Raw genomic sequence first — 12970 nt, 5'->3', positions numbered from 1 at the left:
AAATTTTAATTCAATTTTTCAAACCCTTGACCGATTTTTTCCTCCGGGGTTCGTTTTTTCGTATCCCCCGTCCTCTGAACGAAAAAAAAATATTCATTTTCGTTTGCGAACGATGGAAGGTATTTGAAATTGGAAAAAAAAAAAAAAAAAATTCAACGTATACCGCAGATAATGATAAGTCGAAGCGCAAAGTGTTTGTGAATTTTCTTGCCACCCCATTTCCTGCAGTTGACGAATGGATTCTTTGCGGCAGATATAATGAATATACATCTCTAATTTTCTTGCGGCTAATTGTAACCAGGGGATACGGATGGTATATGGGTAGGAGTTTCTGGGAGGAGATTAAGGGAGGATACGTAGTAAAGTATATGTAGGATGATTCGGCGTCGGGGCAGCGCGGGGATGACGTCGAGGTTTGATTGAGTAACCGAAGGGTGAGTTCCGCCCACTGGGTATACATAGGTATACGGCGTAGGTGAACAGAGATCCTGTACAAGTTGATTGATTGCCGATCCTGAATCGTGATAAAACGTGCGAACGAAAATTAAGCTATTCCATGACCCGCGTGTGTCTCCCGCCTAGCTAGCTAACTTTCGGGAGCCAATACTGATTCGCCGCCAATTTATCTACGGTCGTGTTTCCCATCTATATACGTATATATATATATATATACACGTCACGTCTCGTGTTGTTCAGATTGATCATCGCGATCGCTATATCCGCGAAATCGCGTGTCCTTCGCTCGTCGAATAACAATTTTGTAAAATGATATTATCGCCACGATGAAGTTTAATTTGTTATCAGGTCTTACTTATCTTGTACTATATTATATCCAAAAAAAGTATATGGGGCATTCCACGTCAAACGGACCACTTTTTTCAAAATATTTTTTGATGCCAGGACTCCGAATTCACAGGCTAAAACTCAAATATGAAGAACTATTTTTCAAACTACGGGATATCAATAGCTTACTACGCTATTGACCATTGTTAAATTGGAAAATTACGCCACGGTACGTAATGCACATACCTACGTACACGTTTAAGATTAAAATTTTTTTCGAACATTAAATTGCCAAGGTATAATTTTACATTATGAGACATATAATTATATTATAATTAATGCGTTAATTACAAGCGAAGGAAGTTGAACTTTAATTTAATTGATTCTTTTGTCTTCTTTCATTCGATTTTTTTTTTTTTTTTTCTTTTTTTTGTTACCTTCACTTTTTTCCGAGAGAGCGAGACCCTCTTTTTCGTTCGTAATTATATTCTTATAAAACCGGAAAAGTGGAGGGTTAAATTCAGGGTTTTATTCATTTACAACTAGAATTTAAATCCTTAATATTATTTATGAAGATCGCCGCCGCCGGCGCGTGGTAGTTAAGCCGCTCCCCAGGACCTTTTAATTGATATACAAAGGCCTGATGAATATTTCCGTCTTCACGAAGAAAAAGATATTCCGAAACTACGAAAAAAAAAAAAAATAAAACAAAGTAACCGTATCTCACCTGCAGTGGAGATCCAGATTGCCGTACGCGGTTGCGAGCTAACACTTTTTGCTTTTCACACCAGAGCTACGCAACAATGACGTAATTTTCAATATATTAATAGCCGTTTGAAACCTGCACTTATAATATATAAATAATGCATAATATACGTTTGCACGTAACACGTGTTCGTAATATCAACCGCAGCGCGTTGCAACCGTATACGCCGATGCACGACACGTGTACACCTCATACATGCGAACATTCACCGCACATCGCCGTTGAATACGCGTACGTGTGCGCATATATTTCTATATCTAGGATTACGGGCGTACAACGTGTGTAAGGTATTTACAGACAGATATACGCAAACAGCACGCACAATAGGTAATGGGTGAATTTCCGTTCAAGTTCTACCCAGGCTACCTATCCGCAATTGCTCTCGTAACGGATTCGTTATGTTACACAGGTTTCTGGAATTGATCGATTATAATTCAATTTGAAAACGTCATTATAGGTATATATGTATATTCAAGTACACGACGATGCCACACGTACAACGTCCACATATTAACAAGCACAGAGATACACGTATATATAATGGGCCGTAATAAAACGGAATCTATAATTCGAAATTATCATGCCAGACCCATCAATGCGGCGGTATACATGTCATCGTAAAAAACGACTACGCGTAGCGAGTGATTCGAACGACGAATTTGATCGCCATTGGATTTATGCAGATACAACAGCGTGTGCGCGTGTACATAGGTAGGTACGTTACGTACGTACGTGCGCGAGAGAGGGTTGCGGAAGGCGTCTAATCAGTCGTCGGCGTGTAACTTTCGTCGAAATATACCTATCCGGTGATATTGAACGCTGGGAATTATTTGACGGTAATAAAAGATGAGAGGTATCGTCGCGGTTATACTCGCACGAAAGGAGAAACGTAAGAGAGGGGTGGTCGGTCGGCTGGTTGCTGGTGGGTAGGGATCGGTAACGTAATTTTAATAACGGAAGGTCTAGCCGTCTTGCGCGACTCGCTCCTTTAATAATAATTAAGGGAAATTTAGTTCTGAGAATGGCATTACTCCGGCGTACAGCGGCAACGGCAGGAGGCTGCGGCGATATACAGCATCCGCAGCACAGCTAGAGGGATGTGTCAAAGTAGAAGCAATTAATATGTACCTAATGTCATTTAGGTACGCGTGTCTGAGTCTTAGCAATTTAGAGAGCGTACTCGTAAGAGATTCGACCGACTAATGTTCCACGCCGCACGACGTACCCGCATTTCGCACGCCGAAAGAACGGCTCGCGAGATTTTCACTCGCTCCGATATTTTCCACACTTACGTATACCGGCTAACCGTCGGTCGCGAATTTATATTATATATATACATTTGTAGAAATAGTTATACCTATTGTGCAAAACGAGACTAACAATGCATCGATATAATACACACACGGTATAAAGAGATCTGATGACGTATTACGACACAGCGGCAGGAGCCAGTTGTTTCGGGTGCAGAAATTGCGAGCAACAGGCGGGGCAAAGTGTTCCACCTACGTAACATACAGATACCGATCATCAGCCGGGGCTATCCTCGCACCCGGAAATTACGCCGGCAAAAGTTTCATCTGGAGAATTAAAAAAGTACGAATCCTTAATTCGAGTTCAATTATTTATGTTTCCGCGAGAGCGTAGATATCCACGCGGCGTACGCAGCGAGTACGTGTTCGGTACACTGGGAGCTTTTTCTTATCACAACTAATCGCTTTTCTCTATCTTCTGATCGAGATTATAATTCATTTTATGTGAAATCTGAAGATCCCTAGATTCGACAGATTTGATTTTAATCGATGATCGCCGAAGATTCGATACAGATGATCGTTGAGTACGTGGCGATAAAATTTGCGGGCGTATATTTCTTTTCTTCTTTTTATTTCCCTTCCCCGGTGTACAGTTGATTCGATTAAAAAGTTTGTTAAATCTAAAAGACGTCGGTTTTATTATTACATTAAAATCTGCAATTCGTTTTCACCATTCAAATTTCATTATACACTTTCCTGATTCAAAAAGTTAAAACAGCGCCGCAATCAAAAAAGGGAGAAGAAAAAATAATAATTCATGAATAAATAAATAACTGAATCGAATTTGAAAAATGAACAGCGAAAAGGTATTTCGAAATTCGTTACGAATAGTGCCGCTACACACATTTATTTCCATGTACGTACAGGTGTACACGTAGCGCAATATATATATTCATATACAACGTCCCGAAACACGTACATACATACCATACCGTCGTACGCTGTAGGTATGTACGTACGTACATAACAAGTGGCACGTGACGACGATGCTGAGAAGTAGAGACAAATTGGTCGATGGGAAGTCGAGAGAAGAAGGGAAAAAAAAAAAAAAAATCTGGAAGCGTGACCGAGGAAAGAATGCAGCTTATACGACTTTCATTGCGTTAGGGAAATCCGCGTCGGTCGGATTAATAAGAGGTTGTCGTTTTGCGGCTTTCGCGGCATTTGAATATAATCACGACCGCTTATATACATATATACATAAATCCAAAATTATTCTTACCATTACCGTCATCTTCTTTTTACACGTACGGCAAATGAACCAAGAAAGAAAAAAAAAAAACAAAACAAATACCCGCAGTATTTTTTCGCTTTCTGGAAAGCTCCTTTCCATGCTCTAGACCTCGAATTCCGATATTTCCGATTTTCGCTCGTCATGCAGCGCATCAACCAGTTGACGATAATCCGGGTGCGTGAAGCGACGGGTTTCAGTTTTATCATCTTAATTACGTGTATCGTGAGGTGTTAAGTCACTGCAGGATTATAGGGGTACCGCGAAGGCATGACGGCTGCGGGGGCGCGACGAGGCAAAGAGCGGTTGAATGTGAATGAGGCTTAAGGTTTGGGGGGGTCGAAGGTTGGAAAGGAGATATCGCAAAGGGAGAGCAGTAGTAATTTTATTAGGCTCCTCCCACATATTTTATGCTAATAAAACGCAGCGCACGGTAAAAAGTACACGCTGAGGGGTATAAAAAAGAAATCAGCACAAAAAAGAGAAACAATTGCGGGTGAAAAGTGAGTGAGAGATTAATCAAAGAGAAAAAAAAAAAAACGAAAAAAAAAAGCACACAAAAATTCTTCCTCCACGACTAAATTAACTCGCTGCTAACGACGTCACGCCCTAATCAACTGACCTTCGTTTACATACATGTACACAACAGCTAAGCAATAAAAAAGACGGTGCGCGTACACCGCGCGTATTAATGCTGTGATTACCACTCTAATTATTCTCCCTTTTGCGAAGAACGGGTTGTTTCGCCGAATGAGATAATTATACACGTACCTACGTACGTACGTACCTACCTACAGCTGCCCATGGGCGAGCGGTACCGCGATACACGACTTGAAAATATGCGTTCCGTGCATAATAATGGGCAGAAAAATCAAAGGGGTGACGTGGAAATTTTTCGCGAAATACAAGGCACCCTCTGTACGGATCGCAACGAGAGCGATTTTACATCGAAGGGGTGAATTTAACGCGGGTCTGGGAAGTCCCGAGTAAGCTTTCGACGTTCGTCTATAACTAGCTTCCGGTAGCTGCTGCGGGTCAGAGTTTGAGTAGGTACACGTAGATTATATACGAGCTGCCGAGGAGCATAGCAGCGCAGTAATGGTATATATCTGAAGAAGCCTACGTCGGCCGTAACGCTATTAGAGAGCGTCGGTGCGGCCGTCCATGAATTACCCATTAGATGCAACCCTCCGTTTCGATCACCTATTCCGCTAACGGTGTACACACACCGAACTTCCCTGATCTAGCCTAATCTGGTATACGAGGTACACACCTATACACACACGCATACGTAAGTACGTGGCCTGCGTCTGGGTTCGGCATGGTATATAAGGAACCCCGTCGTTGTCCGCTTCGCTAAGAAACTACAACCCGAATACGGATACTTCACCCCTTTACACGGCTCTCGGTCAACAGACGCGTATGAATATGCGAATAAATATACCCAAGACCCAACACACGCGGGCGGCCAAAGATCGATTATTTCAGCGCCACCCCGTAAGCGCAATTCGTACGTATAATCATGCATGCATGAATTCATGAGTCTATCGGATACCAAGAGGAATTGAAGATAGTTTTTTTTTTTTTTTTATTATTTTTTTTTCTTCAGTGCAGTCGGTAAACAGTTAATCTAGAATATTTATACGAGATGAGGATATTCGCGGGTGTTGGTGATATCGCGTGTACAGGTGTATGTAGATATGAGTAAAGGAGCGAAGGGTTCGTCAGGGCGCGTGTCTGTGACGCCGGGCGCATTAATCACGCGTCTAATCAGGCCTTGGCTTCGAATCAACTCGGTATGGACCCGCTTTACACAGAACACGCGGGGCAAAAGGCCACCGACTAATCGTGGCGATATAGGATGCCCTGAAAATTACAATGTATAACATCCACTACCCGCGCTGTATGTACATCGCATACATGTACATGTTTAACGTAACGGATCCGACAGCTCCGAAACGACCCAACGAAATCGTCAGACCACATCGCGTAGTAGTAACTTTCATTTACCTATTACGAAACTTTTTATCCCCACGTGAAGAGACGTCGGTTCCATTTTGTTTTTGATTTTTCGGAAACAGACGGTGAGCGAAGATGACGGTTTTCCCCGAAAAATTGATATAATCGAACGTCCCCGCACGCGATTTACGCAGGATTATCCCGATGCGGTTTCGACACAATTGTTCGAACTTTGACGCTTCAATCCTCTCGCGCTTTTAGATGAGGCGGAATTTCCTTATCAGGCACGAATAGGGGCGGGGTACCTACGTAGTCGTAAGGTACGGAGGAGCACGTAGATGGAACCCTCCCTCTCGAAGGTACGTGAAAGGATTAAGCGCGCGTATTATGCGCAGTGGGGAACTACCGCGGTGGTACCGTCTTTACTGTACATATAGAACATGAGCTACGGAGGGCGTTCGCGAAAAAAAGGGGAATTTCATCCCTCTGCTCGCGTCCCCGACACTTCGACGTCCTTGAGCCGCGAAAGGATTCCCCGTCAATTTTTGATGGAGAAAAGGTCCGTTTTGATTCTGAAAGAACTTGTATTTGAAGAGCTTGTATACACACGCCTCTCACATACATACATATGTACATGAAGAAGAAGAAGAAGAAGAAGAAAAAAAAACGCGCCTCCTCATTGTGCGCACACTCTGACACTTTTCGTGTGTACGTGTATAAAAATATATATACATATACATACATAAGGTTACGAGTACGAGTCGGATGGAAAGAAATAGAACTACTGTACATAACCGTTCGTGAGAGCAAAAAGCGTAAGAAAATATAAAAAAGGAAGAGAAAAAGAAAAAAAAAAAAATATCAAGTATGTTTACCGAGCCTCAGGGGCCCGTGCGTTCCGTGAGTGTCTTCCTGGAGTTTGCCTCTCTTCGATTTTCTTTCCATCCCTTTTCCAACTCATTCCTTTATACACCGTCCGTGTGTGTACGTGTTTGTACGTGTACGGGGAGCGGTGTAGGACAACGTTTGAGAGGGGAGATTTTCAAATCTTTCTTTATAAATTCGAGACTTCTAAATGCTGCAGGGTGCACTCGGATTTTCTCTCGTTTTGAATTCTACATCATCTGCACCATAAAACTGGAAGATATCCGCCGCAGGGTTACGGGTATATATGGATAGATGTACCGAGGACATTTGAGTATATCTTTCCGGACGATTGAACGTCTAGGTGCGCGGTAAAAGTTTTTACGATCCGATGCAGGGTTCGAGTTTCATCCACGATTTTCAGATATTCGCACGATGTAACGTTGCAATCTGAGTCAGCGCCCGGGTTGACGTAGGATCGCCTCATACGAAGCGATGATGTAATTGATTCGAAATCCATATAATTGGGATCCATACGACGACCGTAACGCAATATCGGCGAATCGTTCGTTGGTCGGTTGATAAATTCGTTCGTTTGTTCCCGGAGGCGTTGCACTTTGGGCAACGTATTATTCAGTCGGTGCATCGGCATTAGAACGAGCGAGACGAAGGGTAACGCAAGAAGGGTTCATCGAGTTAGCGGTGTGCTGCTGCAGTTGGTAGGTTTGAATTGGCAGTGATTGGCGGAGCAACAAACATCCGGAAGGTCTGAATCCCACGACGACGTGAAGTACGTACAGCCGGCAAGCATTTGAATTACACTCAAAGGCTCCTCTTACTTGAGAAGTACCGAGGTATACGGTTAAGTATAGCGTGTATGGTATTATACACTCCTAGCTTTCATCGCCGGTCTACCCTCGCAGCGTTACGTACACCCCGAGAATATACACGTCATCCTAGTTTCCCTTGCGACGAGAGAACCTTCGAATATACTACCTCGGGAGCTATAGCCGTCAAATTGTGTACTCGTTCACTCAAACTGTAAAGTAAAGACGAGGCTGATTGTAAGCAGGGACTAAGAACAATTGACAACAGTTAACCCAGTCTTCCTCCTTCAAACAAGCGCCAGGCAACCACCAACAGCCGCCGCCGAGGACGCATCGTACGTAGAGACTTCCAACCACTTTCCAAAAGTTAACTAACCATATCTACATTTTAGTATAGGTAGGTGGATGGGTACGTACGTACGTACAACAACCGAACTTCGCTGCGGTGACAAGTTTTCCCAACAAATTTCAGGGCAATTTAGTCACCGTTGTACAACCCTTTGAAGGTTTGACCGTCCGCCGAAGGAAAACTTGACGCTGTAAGGCAGTTACATATTTCGTGAATATTCGGGATGACATTAATACCAATGAGAAGGGAAATGTCGGACCATCGGTCCGTCCGAGCGAATTGTTTCTCTTATTGTCAGCGGTCGAGGTGATACGGACATTCGTGTTACGAGTGTACGAATATCTCCGACGGACTGCTGAATACGAGAAGGGTTTAAATATTGAAGGGAGCCGAGTTTCGTCTACCTATAACGCAACGGCGGCTGATGCTGTAATCCGATATCAACGAAAATTCGCGAAGATATTACAATTTGCGTACGTGCGCGAAGGTATAAGGTAAGGAAATGTCTGAAGTTATGTAGAGAGCGCGCGGCGTTGGTATACGTATATGGATCCGGAGAGTAGTCGGAAGGCGTCGGTTATCCGCTCTCCGAGATTGGTCCATATTGGGAGGAGATGAAGCGGCGAAGTCCTACGTATATATTCGTCTTCTGTAATTAACTACTCGAGTCCGTGAGCGTCTCGACATCCGGACAGCTCAACGGCACCCTAAAACCACTACTTCGGCCGGAATTGGAATTGGAAATGTAGCGCTTCCACAAATACATCTTACTAAATATCCCATAACTTCATTCGTTCTGTCCGCTGTAACGAATGCGATGATAAATTTTCAAAAAACTAGAAAACTCTCCCAGCTAATCAAATGAGCGGATCAAATAAAATTGGCGTCGTAAACTTGCTCCCTATAATTTCGAAGAGTAAAAATCGTGTCGTCGGGTCTGCCTGGGAAAGGTGAATATATTTTCACTCATTCCCGGTGCGGAAATTAAAAATTGGAAAAAAATCTATGGACGAACTTGCATTTACAACGCGAAGAAAACTAGATATACGGACAGCAGACAGTTTAGGGTGTACCACTGGGTGTACCAGTTCGGAATAGATTGTGATCAACTTTCGGATAAGAAGTATAGTTACACCGAGTCGCGTCCATTAGTTCGTCGGTTGGTTGATTAGTTCTATAAATTTAGCGAGTTTATATCTCGTACGATCGTTAATGACGAAGTGTTAACGAGTGAACGTTACATCTATGTGTGATGTATAGATTTTCTTCAGTCGAGTTTTTCGCGCCGAGGGATTTAAGTTAATAAATCCGGCTCCGCGGGTTAAGGAACCATCATAGCCTCGATAGAAAGTGATGAAAGATGTACGCCATCAACGAAAATAAATGGAACGAGTAAAATACCTTATATAATGATACACACGTTTGTATATAGCTATACCGTAACGCGATGCCGAAAACACTGATTTATTACTAAATTAAGCAGAGCACAATGCCTGGATATAACAAATTGTTGTTCCCACAGTAGAATGAAAATCAACTGGACAAAATTCACGAAAGATCTGCGGAGGGTTGAAGTGCAAACCCTCCGACGTCGCTTGGCATACCACCTACTGCTGTATAAACTGTAACGTGAACGACGAACAGAAGCAACGAAAAATAAAAAAAAAAAAAAAACAACAACAACAACAACAGTCAATGAAAACTCACCTGGAAAACGGGCTGCTGATGACGTAATAGGTGTAATAGAAGATGCTGAAGATGGATATGAGGAGCAATGCGACGACGCATCTTTTTACGGTCGTTTGTTTGACGATACACCTTGGAACGACGTTCCCCAGCAATGGAATGCCGGCCTCACCGCTCGAGCTTACCATCGCGATTATTGGTAAAAAACGACAAAACTCTTTCACTATGTTATACAATTAGTTTATCTATTAGTTTGTTGACGATGCTATTTTTTTAAAATATACTTCTCTTCTTTTTTTTTTTCCCCCTTATTATTTTCTCGTCTATTTACAAACGCTGCGGTTGTTGTAGCGATGAAAGATCATTAGTCAAATTTTGCATTTATGTACATTTGAAAAATAAATTCTCAGCTTTTCAGCGTATTCTACGTACATGATGGCTCGTGATTCGTTGCCACGAATTCTCACCGTATAGAATTACGGCGTATACATATCTCGATATCTTTTCAAATCTACGGATAATTTTTTTTACACATACAGCCGTTAAGGTTGCGGCGAGCTGTGTGTATCTCCACGATTCCGTATGTCGAGTTCGGTCGATGTGCAACGTGCATTTGATCAATTATCGTCAGATTTCATTTGACCTTTGAATTTCGTAGACGATAAACACCGGCCGTGTGTATAAATGAAAGTTTATTATCCTAACAACGGCGTTTTAAAATTTGACGTTATGCAAATTATTGCACTGAACACACTCGCGACGTGAGGACTGCAGGTTGTAGGTGACAGGTACTTCCACCACACTGAACGAATAACGCGCTAACTTTGGCCTTGTCAATCTCAATTGTATGAATTTAACGCTCAGAAGAAATAAAATTTCAAAGTGAAAAATAATATCTGTGTAAAATAAACGATAAAACAAACGATGTGTATATATTTATTAAAAATCCTCGCACGTCTTCAATGATTTAGTTCGTTCGACAAAATTGATCTAACTACTTTTGAGTCTTGAGGGGATTCGCGATAACGATAACGATGGGTAAAAGTATCCTTTTTATTCTCCTCTCTCGACGAGGAGATGTCCGCACTTTTTTTTCGTTCACCTTCACCTTCAGCTTCGCCACCGGAAGCCCAGGTAGCAGCGGTAGCTGACGTTTTCTCGTGGCTACGGTCGTCGCAGCGCTCGAATCCGCCGCACTCAAGAAATTTGACGGAGAGTAACGGGGAGACCTTTGTACGTTTCACTGTTGAACTCCTTCGGTATTTGCTGCAACGATTCTTCATCGACAAGATACATCGCTTTATCAGGGTCTCCGGGATCACCGCCATTTTGTGAGGTGCTGAAGCACGATATGGCGTCGTCCATAACTACTTTTACATCGGTTTAACCCATTTGAGAGAATAAAAAAAACTTATCCTATACAAAATGTGGGGGGGGGGGGGAGGGGGGGAGAAAAGAGACAAACTCAACAATAATATTGGCGCGGGCCAAACGCCCTCGGTTTCATGGCGACGACGAGACAGTATCGGGTTAAGTACGACGAAAGTTTTAGTTTAATTTCACATCAGGGCGATTCGTACCGGTAACATCATATCGAACAATATACGAGAAAACTTTTTTCCAAACTTCTATGCTCGCACTGTATCCGAGTGGTGTTGGTAGATGTGGGTTATATTACGGAGAACTGGATCACTCGAAGCCTTCGGACACCTTGAACATGACTTTCCTCTCCCGAACATCCATCATAGCGGAGTTGAGGGCGATATTAGTTTCACCACTTCCATCCGGTTGTTCCTCAACCAACGCGTACACACCGCAAACGGGCACAAAGTGTTGTCGGTCGCTTTCCGGCCTTGCCTATTTTATCGCAACTGTTATAATAATGTTCTCCTTTTTTCCTCCTATTCGTCCCCAATTTTTGGGACGTTTTTTTTTCACGGTATAAAATAAAAACCATTCGTTAGCGAAAGCGAAGTCGGAGAGATAGAGAAAGATAGGAGGCGCGGGGGGTTTTGCCGTAAATTTGAGCGGTTTGTTTGGTTTTCAAGAGCGGTGTATACCTATACGGTAGGCATGGGTACCCGGTGCCTCGTTTTTGGTTGTTCCCGTTTCGTCCCAGTTTCCATTATATCCGTACGTATACGTATACGCGCATGCTACCACATCTACATCTATATTCCCCTCTCGTCCCTCGTACTGTCAATTAGGGGAGACGTAGGGTCTTGCGGTTTTTGCGATGTGATTCGTCCTTTATCTTTTATCTTCCTTCCACGTTTAGCTTCTGTACGTACGAACGACGTGATCGCGGTTGTTTCGCTTCGCGTATCCTCCTTCTCCTTCCGATCCCGCACCACCGGCACCTTTTCCTCTTCTTCCCGATACGATACGACACGTCAACCCTGCAGCTGAATCATGGAGAACGACGACTAGCTCCGCAAAAATCCACGCGCCTTCCTTATCGGCTTCAACGTAGGTACGCTCGATCGGATGCGCGTATCAAATTTCTGGCAAAATCCAGAATCCAGAATCCAGTAACCGGTAACCCCGTTGATCTGTAACAATCGTTGAAAAAGTATGGATTGAATGAAGGAAAAGGAACATTTCAGTCGTCGAAAATTTCGTGAAAAGTATAGTCATCGTTCAAAACCATCATTCTCCCAAAATCGCGCGAATCGATATACAAGTACAGGATGTACGCGAACGGTGGGGGGGTTGATTCTGATCAAAAATTTTACTGTTTTACATGGAAAACTGAGTCAGATCCGATCTGACTATAGGGGCATATACATATTATACAATATTATACATCGTCGCGTGCCAGTAAAAATCCTGGCAACCTCTCTGACGAGTTTCCTTCGTACGCAAGAACCTTTTTGCGTATAGAATATACACGTTATATATATACATCGCCGTACATGGGTCTACACAAGTTCACCTTCACATATCCCATACCTATACCTTAGTTCTATATCGATTTCCTTTCCATAGGTGGGCTGCAGACGCGACGTCGTACAGACGTATGGAAACGCGTGTGCGTCGCCTCGAACGTGCGGGGGGGGGAGGACCAAAAATAAACCAAAGGTTATAGGTGTAGGGATGTATATAAGGGTGCGCGATACATATAAATGCATATACACAATGTGTACGTACAGGTATACCGTAGGACGTTTAAAAATTTGAATATAAAATACACCC

At 43.0% G+C, this 12970-nt stretch overlaps 1 protein-coding gene across 1 annotated transcript in view; it reads right to left on the bottom strand.

Moving 5' to 3' along the window:
* Positions 1-12970, bottom strand: part of LOC105689127 (bifunctional heparan sulfate N-deacetylase/N-sulfotransferase) — a 51804-nt gene that overhangs the window by 26948 nt on the left and 11886 nt on the right. The window contains exon 2 of the mRNA XM_012405935.3: positions 9797-12327. Coding sequence (XP_012261358.2) covers positions 9797-9963 — 167 coding nt within the window. The 5' untranslated portion in view covers positions 9964-12327. The remainder of the gene's footprint in view (positions 1-9796; positions 12328-12970) is intronic.

This window comes from Athalia rosae, chromosome 2 (genome assembly GCF_917208135.1).
Source record: "Athalia rosae chromosome 2, iyAthRosa1.1, whole genome shotgun sequence".
In the NCBI taxonomy this organism is placed as follows: domain Eukaryota; kingdom Metazoa; phylum Arthropoda; class Insecta; order Hymenoptera; family Athaliidae; genus Athalia; species Athalia rosae.
The sequence above is the reverse complement of the archived record's forward strand: the minus strand, read 5'-3'. Positions and strand labels throughout refer to the sequence as shown.